The following is a 14,857-nucleotide window of genomic DNA, read 5'->3' on the forward strand; positions in this document are numbered from 1 at the left end:
AAAATGGTGAAAATAAAGTACTCTGGAATAAAAATACCCGAGTGTCAAATTGGAGCAGGAGCCCATGATTGGAGAGAATGACATCAAAAAAAAGTACGTGAATAGCGATTGTAACTCTTCGTTTCCTTTCATTCACAAAATGTAATTACATTTATTTAACACAAAAAAACAGATTAAACTTATTGTTTAATCAGTTAATCACGTGCGAAGCGAAATTAATTTACATAGTTATTTCAGATATGTCCAGGATTGAACGCAAATGAGATGCACGTTCCCCATGACAGGCATCACAAAGTGTCCTCATTAATAAAAGTTCACCAAAACACACCAAAATCTGTCAAATATGAAGTAATATGGAAATGTCAAATAACACAGTCAAACATGAAGTACTCATTAACAATACTTGCGTTCAATCCTGGACATAAGTAAGTTATTTAAAAGACCAATGATTGTTCTTTTCGAACCCAGCAGTATTATCTGGAGTTAAATGATTTTGTGTTTTTTTTTTCTTTCTAATTTTTCGAGGTCTATCCAGGTGCGCGTTTTTCACAGTTAAGAGCAATGATTAGAAACCGCCGCCGCTTCAAATGTAAAGCAACAGTTCTCGACTGCAGAACAAAGGTAAGATTTCACATATAAATAACATATTTAACGAGGGGGGTGAATAGATTCGGGGATCGAGGGATTTGGCCTTAAAAAAGCGCGGATTTTTTTGCGATCTGTTGAGTAGATTCGCGGATTTCGAAAATACCGCGGATCGCGGATTAGCTGAGAATTTTGGCACGTATTTTTTACTCTTCGTGTCAGCAAGCTCTGATCGTGGATACTAAACGAAGTTCGGTTCATTTTAGTCGGCCTTCCTCGGTATGTTGGCGGAGCTGGCGCAAAAGCAAGCAATAAAACGAAACGTCTTTAAAACATTGGCATAAAAAACAGCATCTACCGTCCGTCGCAGTGAAAATATGTCACAGAAAGTTTCTAAATAATGCGGATTCGGATTTGAACGAAAATAGTGGCGGATTGACGGATTGGCCAAAAAATAGGCACGATCCGGCGGATTTGCGTACCCCTATTCGTCCTATTCATCTATTCACTGTTTCTGCATATTTTTTTTGATTTTCTCCTCTCTCGAGTCACCGGTCAGGGAGTCTATTACTTGGATCAAAACAAGACATTGTCATTCCGTCAGCTTTTCAGAGCTTTATTGAAATTTGCATTTTGTTTTTCATGTCTGCTTCAGTTGACGTTTGTCAAAAAATATTTTCAAAACACGCCATCCCTGTAATTTTCTAAATATAGTTTGCTATTTTGTTCGAAAACGTAGCTTGTGACGGAGATTTTCGCGCGAGACAGTGGCAGAGTATTGTGAAACGATGTGTTAAGTCCGATGGCGAGGGAAAGTGATGTATTTTTATGGAAATATAAAGGAAAGAGATGTCAATATTTGTACATATTCAGTGGATAAAACTTCCGCCGCAAATCGTGTCTTAACGCGATCCGTAAAATGGCATTTAAGAAGGTGAAACCCCATAACGTGCTAGTAGAGACCTAGCAGAAAATTACATTATATTAACCGGTCCAAGTCTCCCATATCACGATGAACTCAGTCTTGGTTTGCCTGTTCGTTTTTACTCTTAGTTCGCTTGCAGCGAAAATTCCCAAGGATGCCGTCGACAAGAGTGAGTCATTAATCTGATTAAAATCAGATTAATGACGTGAACGCAGAATCGCTTGGAAGACAAAGCTCAGATCTGTCGACCACTCACCACGATATCACGAAGAGAGAAGTTGGGAAACATTCCTCAGGTTTGCTATTCTTTTTAGTGCAAAAAAGCGCACTAAAAGGCAAAGCGAGTATTTTTGCGGTCGTATAATTCTTTTTGCATTCCGTCCAAATCACAAAACGTGAATTGTTTTTGCAAAATATCAAAGCTGCGTTGCAAAACGCTAGAATCTTGTTCAGTGCTAGATCCAATTATAAACACCGTTTTCATTTGAACATTTTGAAAACGGATAAAATGTTTTCCGTCTATACTAATCCGGATAAATTTGAAAACAATTCTCTACACCGTACGCATCGTTGCAACGCATGACTGTTTAACGTCAGCGTTTTCGAGAAGCTCCGTTCTCGCCGTCCACACTACACCACCTTGCCGGCGTTTACAAATTTCTCAACTTTTGAAACCGTTTTCGAAAAGCCTACGTTTTCGGTTTCCGAAAACGCTGTTTAAGTGTGGACAGGGCCTAAGATTGGTCTCCAATAGCGTGTAAAGGCTTTTTTTGTTCAACTTCAATAGGATTTTGTCATTGACGGGAATCATCTTATAGCTCGTGAATACATAAGCTAGTACATAAGCGCAAATTTCAAGTACAAAGAATCTTTTATCAAGAAGAAATTTCACGATTCTAAGTTGATTGCAGGGTGTTGATTGACTGACTGACTGACTGACTGACTGACTGACTGACTGATCGATTGATTGATTGATTGATTGATTGATTGATTATGTTTTGTCATCCTCAGATCGCTGGGTTAAACTGAATTACCATCCGGTGTGTTTTGGCGCGAGAAATAACCAGTATGGTAGTTTTAACGCCCTATATGGTGGCAATCTGGCGGCCGTAAAACTGGTTCACTTGTATGGCTATGTGTCCTGTAACACTCGACGCACTTCGCATTGGTCTTACTGGGGATGCGGTGACAATCCATATGCTGGCATCAAAGTTATGATTAATGTTTTCATAACAACTGCGGGCAATCACATCATCTTGCCTGCAAGTCAGTTCATCACATCACTCCTGAAGTGGTCAAAGATTCCCGGATACAACTCGCTTTCGCCGGAGCTTGTTCTCTCATCCTTTTCCCATCCCTACAGGGTGTACTCAGGGCAACAGTTGCGTATATGGTATGGCGAGGGTTTGCTGAATCGGGGCGATAGTGACAACGGAGGCAAAGCGTGTTGTGATGTGTACGGTCTGTACGTCTGAGGAGCTAGCCTTGGCGAGAGTTTAACTACAAGCTCCGGGCAGATTTTCTTCCGATATCGTTTTATTGTCGTGGGCCTTGAAACTAAAGAAATAAAGGGCTGAACTGACTGTAATGGTAATAGCGCTTAATTTTTGAGATTCTGCCATACGTAGTTGTTCGAACATTTTGATTTTATGGCAGTACTGTAAACTGTAAGGGACATAAGCAAGGGTTTTTTTCATTTGCGCAAATAAAAATAAACAGAGGGCATAAAATAAAGAGGAGTCTTCTTTGTGTTGTTGTCTTCGGGGATTTGCCTTGCATTCGCACGCTTTTATGATAATTGATAAAATGAATGGAATTTTAGGATTTGATTGAACTATGACTCCCTGCATAATTCTCACTTTATTAGGTTCCCAATTATAACTTTCATTTCAACTCCAGTTCCCGAAAGTGACCAACAAGTAGTTTCTCATTACAACGCCAATTTATTGTCAAGCACACAGATTACGAGAATTAAAAATTCATCATTGAAGAGATATTGCCTTGGTGAGCCCCTCCCAGGGATTTCAGGGAACAAGGGAACATGGCCATAAAATAATTGGGAACAAAAGAAAAATAAAGTTGGGAACACGGGAACAAAGCTGTGTTTCTGATATTTTAGGGAACAGGGATCATGAAAATCGATAAAATAATTTTAGGGAACAAGGGAACACAAGCTTTTAAAGTAAAAGCTTTTATTATTATTATTATAATTATTATTATTATTATTATTAAGGGAAATTTTTTGGGAACAAGGGAACGTGTACCCCCTCCCACCCCCGGCGGGGGGCTCCTTGATGTACCACTTACTACTGAGAACTACCGTTACTTTTAAAGAAATGTATGAAAATCAGAAATGAAAATGACATTTTTGGGGGCTGGCGAGCATTTTGCTTATATAAAAGAATCGAAAAAAGAAAAAACACGTCCGAAAAGTAACGCTTGCTTGGAATGAAAATTATATTTTTCCAAAACCAAAATAGTAATATAAAACTTTCTAAATATCTAATAGCTAAGTTCATCAGATTCATTTGATTGTGGCAGTTAATATAGTTTGTTCGCAGCCGTTTTGCCAGCGCCCAAGCGAAAGAAAAATTGAAACCATTTCGTTAACCAGGTTCTTTTCCAAGTCTTGTAAAACAAAACTAAGAAGAAGAAGGAAGATTTTAGTTCAGTGATCAATAAGAAATTTCTTATTAAAATGTCATTAATGTAGTGACAAGTACGCAAGTTATGAGTATTTAAGTAAATGATCAACGAGAAAACCATTGCGCGTGTCATGCCTCACTAGTGCTGTAATAATGGAAATCAGAGGGAATTTGTATGTTGGCATCAGCGTTTATAGGGTTAATTCACTGTCAAATTCTCCCAGCCTGTGCATCTAAAAATCTATGGAGGCCAGCGAGGAGAATTTGTATCAAGAAAACCATCTCGCGCGCGCTGTCTCACGCGCTCTATTCTCGCCACTTCATTGTGACGCGAAAGTTAGCCATTGAAACGTCACTTTTTTTGCTTTCCACTTTTGTTGTACTATTCTCACAGAGATGAAACTTGCAATCTCGAGTGTACAAAATTTAAAGTGAATCTCCCTTTTGTCTGCAACGGAATTCTTTTTCTCCTTCCCTGAAGAGGTTCTAGGTAAGAATATCTCTTTTTTCAACTACATTGTTGTGTTAAATTAAACTTAAGACCGCGACACACTTGGAAAAATCGCCAAGTGTGATTGCGGTTTTCCCCAAACGCCGCGATCGGTGTTTAAAATCGCCGATATCTAGCATGTCAGATATCGGCGATTTTATTCGCCGAACGCTGGCGATCAAATTCGCCGCGATCGGCGAATAAAATCGCCCAGTGTGTCACTGGCTTAATTGCAAGGTAAATTCAGGGGAAGGGCCGGTTTTTTTGCGAGGATCACATCACACGCGCACCAAACATTTCTGTCGGGAAAGTTTGTTTGCTCCTTCTAGACTGAAAAAAAATCAGATAGCTAGTAAGTGAATAGCCATTTTATTCAATGTATTTCAGTACAAAATTGCAAGGAAGATAGAAAGCGTTTTATTTTCTTTATACCATTTTTACACATGAAGTACAATCCTAGAAAAAGTTTTCGTGTACAATGACAAGTCAAAAATATACAAAGTTACGCTAGAAACATGTATAATGTGGGATCACACAAGGAATCCCCGACACATAAACACGAAATTGTGGATCTTGAGTAGAAAAATATTTATATATACAAAGGCAACACAGCCTTTACGAGAATCGTGTTTAGTAACTACATTTCCAAGATTTCTTTTATTGTTGAATTATAGCAAGTAGTGCAATCTTTATGTGCCAATTTTTCGCTTCGAAAACGTTTTATGTCAAACGTGGATTTTCTTATCTAATGATATTGCGATTTTAACCAGAGAAAAACGCGGGAAAGCGTGGAACTGACAGAAAGCGCGGGAAAAGTACAACCCGCGGAAAGCGCGGGAGATTCCCACGACCCAATCACGATTGATTTGAGTTTTGCATTTGATTGGCTGAAGCACAAAAACTCCGCGCGGATTGGTTGCAGCAAGTTGCACGAGTTGTTTTATTTTAACCAATCAAAGCGCAAAGCTTATTTTAAGCAGCAAAACATAAATTAGTTCTTATAGTCACACGAAAACCGCTCTATCTCTGACACTTCACTTTTCTTCAGTGAAAAGGCTTCAACTTCAAGTCTACGGCATCAATTATTTATTCATTAAACGAAGAAAGCACTGAACAATTTTGAAAGATTCACTTCAGAATAGCCATTGGTGTTCAGAACTTTGGAAACAGTCGAGTGAACAGCGGTGTAAAATGGCGGAGCCTTGCGCATGTCATATGGAACTGAAAAGGAAAGAGAAAAAAACGTCAGGAATGGATATTTTTTTTGTTTTCTATCAAATGCTTCTATAAGAAAGGTCAGAGAAGTATTGCTAACGCACAATCACACCGTCGAAAGCTCTTAGATTCATGAAGGTACAGCTAGCTGGTACTCTGTCCATGCTAAACCTCGTGTTAAAAGAATGAAGACTAGTCGAAGGCGCATCTAACAACTCGTTTTACCGAATAAAAAATTCTGGTATTTTCAGTGAGACCATTCCAAGAAATAATAACTTAGCTACTTTTTTCGATGACTTAACTATAGATTAGTGAAATTACACCCGCTTTCAGTGTTACGTACATAGCTATCTTTCTACATCCATCTTGTGACATCGTCTTTCGACGTGCTGTTTGAAACGAGCCAATTAAAACCGATGCATACCGTGTCAGTTTCATGCAAATGAGCCTTCAAGCTCAAAAGATCATGCTGGTGGGCTGTGATTGGAGGATTTCGAACCGTCGTGTTTGTAAAGCACGTCGAAAGATGGACGTCGATAGAAAGCCGCTATGTACGTAGCACTAAAAGCGGGTGTAAAAAAGACTCACGTTTCTTGGCGTCTTCTTTGGAGTTCTTGAGAGCGTATTCATAGTCAAACAAGCGTGAGTAGTACAGAAGTTGTGTGTACAGCGCCGTGTCCGAGTACTAACAAGGATTTAAACAATAAAAGAAAAGTTAGTGTTTGAACTGACGCAACTCTAGTCAGCGTTTCTTTTCGTTAGAAGCCTAACTAAACGGAAGAACGCCGTTTCTAATATTTACGTTACAACAAGTTTGTTGCAAAATTTCACCCGAGCGAAACTTGAAAACTGACGCCGCGCGTTAGCAAGTTTGTCCATAATGTAATCCGTTTCCATCCTCACCATCGTTAGTCATCCCCGCTTCCTAATGGGTTCCTGTTATTTGTCGAGTACTATTCTACAAAATTAAACCATTATTGTTGAGTTTTCTACATGCAAGCCTCGCGTCTTAAGCTTCTCCATATTTTAATCCATTTCCATCCTCGCCATCGTTACAGTAAAAACCCGCGAGTAAGAACCTATTGTTTTTCAGATTAGCCTAAACAGTTACAAAGAGGGGTATTAACACAAATTTAGGCTAATTAGGTTCTTAATTTCTGAGGAAAAAATTATAATGTTGTTAAATAGAGATTTTAGTGGTATTCAGCCTTTTTCTTGTATAAAATTTGCATTACATGGCATCTGGGGTAATAAGGCTTCTAGGTTATGTATCTCCAAAGAGGATCCAGAATGTTGACTTATCATATTTTCCCAAAAGTAAACATATTTAATCAATTTTTACAAAATAAGAAACTGCTTTCAAATTTTAGGCTCAATAGGTTCTTATAAATATGGTATCTAATTTGCAAATTTTAGCCTAACAGGTTCTTAAATGTTTATAGGTTCTTACTTGCGGGTTTTTACCGTAGTCATCCTCACTTCCTAATGAGTTCCTGTCATTTGTCGAACACTGTTCTACAAAATCAACCTACTATTGTTCCCATAATAGAAATCTCTGTAAACATTACAATAACACCTTATAGGGAAACACGTTGACTTTGATTTTTATCCTTACCACAGGGTGTAAGTGGGCCCTGAAGCATGATGTACACATAGGGGCGCCCCGCTGATGCGTCAGGGGCACCTGACGAGTGGTGTAACCACAGGACGGATCATCGCATTTCTGCCATCCCTGTCGAATTAAAGTGTAAAAAGGTTGGTTATTACGTCACTCGTTTAAAACGTTCAGTTAGCATACATTAGAATCTCCGTTTTCTCGATACCAGGGCTTTTCATTAGCTACGTAAACAAGTATCTAAAATTTCATGTCCATTTACTCACTATGTAATACTCCTTAATGTGTTTGCGCATGGCAACAGTCAGCTGATTTGAAACAGCGCCCGCGCTGTACTGGTTCTTACATCCGGGACATGTGTCATTGAGGCCAAAGGGATGTGACTGCAAAATATAACAAAACATCGATAAACAAAAAAATGTAAAAAAAAAAACAGACAACACAAATCATGATAATCTGTTTGAAAATGTTAGACACTATACCCAAACAGACTAAAAAGTAAAAGAGTGTTAAGGAGCACTTTCCATGAATTTTATTACAAATGAAACAGTGCAATTTCTCAACAAACCCATTTGAAAACTTTCCAGTGGAAAGGACCGCTCCATTTCATTTCCCACCGGACCAGCCGCGCATTTCATCGAGGAGCATGGTAACAGTGCGGAAAAGCAAAAAAGGAAAGTAATATTCCGAGCATTCCGGTAAAAACGAGAAAAGAGGAATACCTCTGAAGGTATTCCCGTTTTTCTCGAAAAACTAGTTTCGCCGTACAACTATAATGGAAAGCGCTCCAGGTTAATGAAAACTATCGCAATTTGTCGTTTACTTACAGTGTTTTTAAACAGTACTTCAATAGACGTTTCTTGACCACAACTTGGACGTTTGCATTTTACTGTGAATCGTTCGCAGTCCTGAATGAAAGAGACAATAAATCATAAATAGAGTTCCGTTTGAGCGATTTTAGATATTTTATCGAGGTGCTTTTACCTGGCAAATGTATAATGTAATAATGTATACAATGTTTTGCTAACGGTTTTCCATAAATTAGTTCCTCCCCCATCGAGTGGAAATCCAGTCGTTAATCTCCGCAATCCTGACATTATTGTCAAACTGGAAACCACGCACTCATTTCTTGCTAACAAAATAAAGCAGATTTTTTACTGTCCAGCTAGAAAACAATTAGGATAATTTTAACTAAACAATTCTTTTTTCAACTTAACCGGACCTTAAATCTCTCCTCGTCGGTCATCTGGGCCTGGCCGCCAAGCAGTGCGTCACTTTCGTCATCATGCATAGCCGAGTTACCACGGTAACCAGACGGATCCAAACCTGCGTAAACGAAAAAACACGATATTTTAAACTACTTTGAACTGTGATTTTACAGCAAACAGAAAAGTTCCTTTACGTTCCTCTTTAGAATTTTATTCAACCCATCTTTCAGTCAGTAAATAAAATGTTAGTTCTTATGGCATAATCGGGGATACAAATGCCATTCGGCAAATCTCCGTAGCCATCCGACACATTTGCAAACGTTATTGTCCAATCAAAACACAGCGCAAGCATTCCCAAGTCGTCACGTGAGCATGACGTCACGAAAATACGTCACATCGCTTGGCAACCATCCTGTCGGAAATCGCTCAGTCAATAATTTTAAGCAAATGAAAGATCATCGCAGTAATGTACTCAACTTAAGCAGTTGAGAAAAGCAAGCCTGAAAAAAAAATTTCAGGCTTGAACGGGAATCGAACCCATGACCTCTGTAAATAATAATCTGTATAATTGTTGTGGAGTAAAAACTTGGCTTATTTCCCAACTTTATGCATTTATAGTGAACTTCATTGAAGATGGTTTGCTTACCGAGGCACTGTGCAATGTGAGCGGCGTCCGTGCCGTCAATAGGATCACATAAACGAGATACAACAGGATGAACCTGATTAGCCAGGTAATATTTCACGTCTGCGAGTTACCCACGTTAAGGAGAAAACCTCTTGGCAAGAAGTGGACGATTCGAAGTTACTGAACTTTCAAGTATCACAGGGATTTTGATTGTGTTTCGTCAAAACTGCGCTATACCTCTACTTGTTTAGAAAATAATTCTACAACACCAAGAGAAAGATATCAGCCAAATTCTTGAAAAAAGAGCAAATCGTGATCGTTTTTAGCGTATTTTGGAAACAAAAAGGCGAGAACTTGAAAAGGTTAGACTAATTTTTTTAAAAATTTATTCTTTTCGACCCTTTCCATCTATGGTCAGAGACACTCGTCAACAGTTTTAGTACACTGGCTGGTAATTTATAACAAAACCTGGGCCATTACTTTGAAGTTTTTGGTAACAACTGAAATGTTTCTTAGTTTTTGAAATTACACAAAATTCCCTGATACTTCCCTTTAAAGGCATACATGCAATGAGAAATTCAAAAATAATTACAGTTTACGAAACAAGTCCAATTCTTCGTCAGCTTCTTGGTTCATGCAGTGACACGTGCCCAATTCAAAGGGACAGTATATTTAGCGGCATTAAGCTACGAATTTTTGCCGTTTTCAGCGTTTTCGTAGTTTCAAAGGATACCGATCTTCAGAGTGTCCGACTTGCAGAACTCATCAGGATGATAGGCGCGTTGGGTGGCAGCTAGTGTTGAACCATCCTAAAAATATAATTGGTAAAATTAAAGAAACGCTTCACACTACATATAAAGTACAAGTAATAGAAGTCGGTCGCTCTTTCCTGCTTGCGAACCCTTTCCTTCCCAAGTTCTGGACCCGACTGGCGTCTAAAGATAAAGTTGAAAGTTCTTCAATCGTTCTCGCAGACGCAATTTATGTACGTAAGTTAAAAGATAAGTCTGCATTTTTGCCTAGTAGCCTACCTTATTGTTACTTATTTTCGCGGGTACTTAATTTCGCGAAAATGGAACAGGCATATTTCGCGGGACTTAATTTTCGCGATTTGGCCAAAAATACGTAATTAACATAAAAAGTACAATAGAAAACATTTGAAATAAATTTTCGCGGGTCTTTAATTTCGCGATTTTCAAAAAATCGCGAAAATCGCGAAAATCAAGTCCCGCGAAAATAAGTAACAATAAGGTATCAGGCCGGAGCTTATCCCGGTTTCAGCAGCATGAACCTTTTAGGAGTTTTTCTACTCCCCCCCTGGATGGGATGCTAGTCGATCGCATTTACTTCCCAGCATTCAGTTCGCCTGTACACATTTATACACCTGGGTGGAGTGAGGAACTATGAGAGTTAAGCGTCTTGCCCAAAAACACAATACAATGACCCCGGCCAGGGCTCGAACTCGGACCGCTCAATCCGGAGTACGGAGCACTAACCATTAGGCCACCGCGTTAACATCTTTTTGAGAACGTAACTGAAGCCAGTTTAATTTACATTTGTTGACGCACGTTAATCACGCGTCATTAAAAAAAATCAACCTTAAAACTGCGCCTTGTACTTACGTCACAGATGACGTAGGGTATGGTATCTCCGGCGTTCACTTTCCTTCCTTTACTAAGCATGCGCAGAGCCACGTTCACGTGAGCCAACGACTTCTTGTCGGGGTAGTCATGGGGCGATTTGGTCAGTTGCTACAAGATAATAAAAAATAATTCAACATATATGGGGTTTGTTTAAAGAAGCACTGTCACTGGTCATAATAGCAGTTTGTTTGTTTTGTCCGGTTGTGAACCATTTCTATCCTCGCCATCATTAGTCATTCCCATATGTTCTCTCTTTTTTTTGTTTCTTAGGTTTTCTGCGAATCTGGTATGTTTCTGAGTTTCCCAAAATCATGCTAATTACGTAATTGTTTTGTTTGCAATTTTCTGAGCTTTCTAGTTGCCAGAAAATAATCGAGCACAAAACTACACTCTCTTAACAACGAGAAAACAAGCAGTCGATTTGAGTTAAAGTGTGACTGCCGCAACACTGGTTACACGTTTTCCCGCGCTTGCTGTTGATCACGTGTTTTTAATAAGAAGTTCTGATTGGCTTATCGCACCGGTTCTCACTTTATTAAATCATAAGTGATAATGATAAAGCACTTATATAGCGCTTTTTCCATATGTATATGTTCAAATGCGCTGTACACATACTGTCATTTGCTAGACACAAAGGCCAGACCACAACACCGGGAGCTTAGTGCCCTACTCTTTGCGAATAGTGTGTGGGTCCTTTAACGTTCCCTGCTATAAAACTGAAGATACCGGAGACGGGGCCTACGGTTTATCGAAATTACAGCTCCCGGAGACGGGGCCTACGGTTTATCGTTTAGCTCTTTTATTAATTTTGTGTTAGTTTCAGGAGTCATTACATAACCACTGTAAGACGAAGGGATCTCATACCTTGTTAATAACGAACTTCTGAATGTCAACTTTTCCCTCCGCAACGTTTTCTCCAACTAAAATAAGAAAAACAAATGTTCAGAATAAACATTTTAATGTTTAAAACATTATTTATGTTTAAACATTTTAATGTTTGTCCATAATGTTCGCTTTATGAAATATATACTATATACAAGGCTAAAAAGAGTTAAAATGGTAAAATTAAAATGTTAAAACCAAACGTTTTCGTCTGTTTGCCATCATCACCCTGATGATGGCAAACAGCCGAAAACGTTTGGTTTTAACATTTTAATTTTACCATTTTAACTCTTTTTAGCCTTGTATATAGTATATATTTTAATGTTTATTTTAATGTTTAAAAAAGAGGCATGTCAGGATAATATCTAAAGTGTTTAGGTTCTGGACTGCAAATTACAGTTGAAACAACGTCATTAGAGATTCTAAAGGTCTCTAGGCTAGCTTTCATACCTGATATAAGGTAGTCATGAATATTCTCCACAATTGTTTCACGTGCTTGCGAAGACAAGATTTGAGCAAGGACGTAACTACGTAGAAAAAATAAAAAAGATTTCGTTACAATTATTAAGCAAGTATAGTTCGTTCCTTCGTGCGTGCGTGCGTTCATTAGCACGTTCTTTCATTTTTTTCGTTCTTTCGTTATCCAAAGAGTCGGCTTGGAGCTTCGTTCGTTCGTTCGTTCGTTCGTTCGTTCGTTCGTTCGTTCGTTCGTTCGTGCGTTCGTGCGTGCGTGCGTGCGTGCGTGCGTGCGTGCGTGCGTGCGTGCGTGCGTGCGTGCGTGCGTTCGTTCGTTCGTTCGTTCGTTCGCCCGTTCGTTCGCTCGCTTTCGTCGATTGTTCGTTCGTTAAAACTTGAGACCAAATACGTACTTTCCTGAATCCTTAGCGAGGTCGCTCCAGTCCCTCCTCACAATGTCCAACCCCTTCATTTCCTTCACTTCATTCAGTGTTCCTGAAAAACAAACGGTTTTTTTGTTGGTCTGTGTCTTACAAAAGAAACATTGAAAAACTGAATATTCTGCAATTTGATGACGTTTGTTTCAAAGTGTGTGCAACATCTCTGACCAAATCTATTCGATAAATTGACGGTAGAATTGTCCTATATTATTTGCTAAATAATACCTCCAAATAAATTGCGAAGGACGTTGACGGAATTTGCCAGCAAATTATGACTTACAAGAAACAGTCTACCAGAAAAATAATTCCTTACCGTCCTCGTTCTCAGAAATACTGATAGCGGCGTACCTTGAAAGAAAAAGAACAATTTATGGTTAAAAGATACCAAGATATGACAAATCAGTCTTCAGATAGTCATTGCAAGCAAGCAAACTATCTAACAAAGAAGTAGTTGCTTTACAAAAAAGAAGATCTGATATGTAAAACTCACTTTTTCTTCTTTAGCAAAAGCATGGACTTGAAAATGCCATCAATGTCGATCTCCAGTAATCGGTACAGTTTGTTAACCTCATTTTTCACCTAAAGTAGACATACAAGATCGGTTTATCAAAGCTTTCATAGCAAGCTGCTGCCTTGGGAAGCACCTTAATGCTTTATCCGTGTAAACCCTGATGTCAGGATACAATTTTTTCTTACCGGTCGGCATACATTTCTTACGATTTCCATAAGTAGAATTTGATTATTGAATATCCTAGAATCCCGCTAATAAATCCTGCTTCTCTCTGTGCACCCCCCCCCCCTCCCCCCTTCAAACTCCCCGCTCCGGTTATGTAGGCTTATCAGTCTGACAAAAAACAAAAAATAAACAAAACATTTTCCTTCTGAAAACCACGAAAAAACGGCATCCGTCATGTAGCACTTTTTTTAAAGCTATGTTAAATAAAATCCTGAAAATTAGGCAAACCTTGTTTCCGATCTTGCGTACTTCTGGGAGGTCAGTGGTATTCGTGTTTATCATGATGGAATCCGTGTCGCCGTAAATCACATCAAGGCCCAACTAAACATAATACAAAAAAACAAGTTCAACGCCTTTTGACATTATGCAATGGACACCTTGTTAACTTGGACAGTTTACACCTGCCTTCAGTGTTACGTGCAAAGCTTGTTTCTACATCCATCTTTCGACATCGTCTTTTGACGTGTTGTTCTGAAAACAATGAGCTAATCAAAAACGATGTATACCGGTTTGGTTTTATGCAAATGAGCCCACAAGTTCAGAAGGTCATGCTAGTGGGCTGTGATTGGCGGATTTCCATCCATCTTCTTTGTTTAGCACGTCGAAAGATGGATGACGATAGAAAGCCACTATGCACGTAACACTGAAAGCGGGTGTAATTCCGACCACATTGAAACATCTTCATTATGGACAGCTCTGTACCACGTAGCACTTTTGACATGAAAGTATCCCGCATCCCATTAATTTTTGGTCTAATATCCCGTATCCCATTAGTTCGTTATCCCACATCTCTTTTCTTAATATCCCGTATCCGTATATTTTTCCCTGAAATATCCCGTATCCCTATAATTTTCTCCCCAAATATCCCGTTTCCCTAAAACCCCTGAATTGGCCTCAACATGACAGACAGTTTTGGAACACAAATTCGGCCTTACAACATGGACAGTTCTACAATAAAGACATCTCTATAACATGGGAATCTTTATTACGAGCTCCTAGAAGCTTCTGCTATAACAGTCACCCTTATTACATGGACAAATGTAATAAGAATGCGCGAAAAATGTATCAAACAGTGATCTTACGTTTTGAACCAGTTCCTTCGTTTTCAGCAAAATCTGGAAGAGAAAGAAAAGGAACACAAATCAATCTAAAATGAATGTTGTACTCTGCCACAGACTTTATTTATAAAATGTAAGTACTGTTTCAAAGTTTTGAATTGAGATTGAGTCTGTATCCGAAAATTTTACGAGGTCAGCAAAGTTGAAGTAACATTATAAAACCTGCGTCGATACGAAGAGCGCTCGTGCTGCTTCGTTGCTATCTCTGATTGGACGACATGAATCGAATACTAGTCGGTAAAGGCGCGAAAATTGCAAATGTCACCGACGTCAC

General features: G+C 38.9%; 2 protein-coding genes and 1 long non-coding RNA gene across 3 annotated transcripts in view; 2 read left to right on the forward strand and 1 right to left on the reverse strand.

Annotated features, from left to right (window-relative positions):
- Positions 1–2,496: 2,496 nt before the first annotated feature.
- LOC144664302 (uncharacterized) lies at positions 2,497–3,228 on the forward strand (the record flags this gene model as incomplete). The annotated part of the gene is made up of 1 exon (XM_078525404.1): positions 2,497–3,228. A coding segment is annotated over one exon (489 nt), but the record flags the coding sequence as incomplete, so codon positions are not given.
- A 1,286-nt stretch (positions 3,229–4,514) lies between these two features.
- On the forward strand, positions 4,515–9,413 carry LOC144664445 (uncharacterized). The gene is made up of 3 exons (XR_013572808.1): positions 4,515–4,645; positions 7,481–7,615; positions 9,302–9,413. It is a non-coding gene; the product is annotated as an uncharacterized LOC144664445 (long non-coding RNA).
- LOC144664444 (DNA polymerase alpha catalytic subunit-like) overlaps positions 4,999–14,857 on the reverse strand; it is a 40,934-nt gene continuing 31,075 nt past the window's right edge. The window contains exons 45-60 of the mRNA XM_078525561.1: positions 14,548–14,580; positions 13,694–13,786; positions 13,220–13,308; positions 13,043–13,077; positions 12,703–12,784; positions 12,284–12,360; positions 11,816–11,871; positions 10,931–11,059; positions 10,042–10,117; positions 9,330–9,428; positions 8,698–8,801; positions 8,303–8,383; positions 7,742–7,858; positions 7,476–7,592; positions 6,449–6,545; positions 4,999–5,866 (exon numbers count right to left, since the gene is read on the reverse strand). Of these exons, the coding sequence (XP_078381687.1) occupies positions 5,739–5,866; positions 6,449–6,545; positions 7,476–7,592; positions 7,742–7,858; positions 8,303–8,383; positions 8,698–8,801; positions 9,330–9,428; positions 10,042–10,117; positions 10,931–11,059; positions 11,816–11,871; positions 12,284–12,360; positions 12,703–12,784; positions 13,043–13,077; positions 13,220–13,308; positions 13,694–13,786; positions 14,548–14,580 (1,413 nt within the window). The 3' untranslated portion in view covers positions 4,999–5,738. The remainder of the gene's footprint in view (positions 5,867–6,448; positions 6,546–7,475; positions 7,593–7,741; positions 7,859–8,302; positions 8,384–8,697; positions 8,802–9,329; positions 9,429–10,041; positions 10,118–10,930; positions 11,060–11,815; positions 11,872–12,283; positions 12,361–12,702; positions 12,785–13,042; positions 13,078–13,219; positions 13,309–13,693; positions 13,787–14,547; positions 14,581–14,857) is intronic.

Source organism: Oculina patagonica, chromosome 8 (assembly GCF_052425735.1).
Source record: "Oculina patagonica isolate OP01 chromosome 8, crgOcupat, whole genome shotgun sequence".
In the NCBI taxonomy this organism is placed as follows: Eukaryota; Metazoa; Cnidaria; class Anthozoa; order Scleractinia; family Oculinidae; genus Oculina; species Oculina patagonica.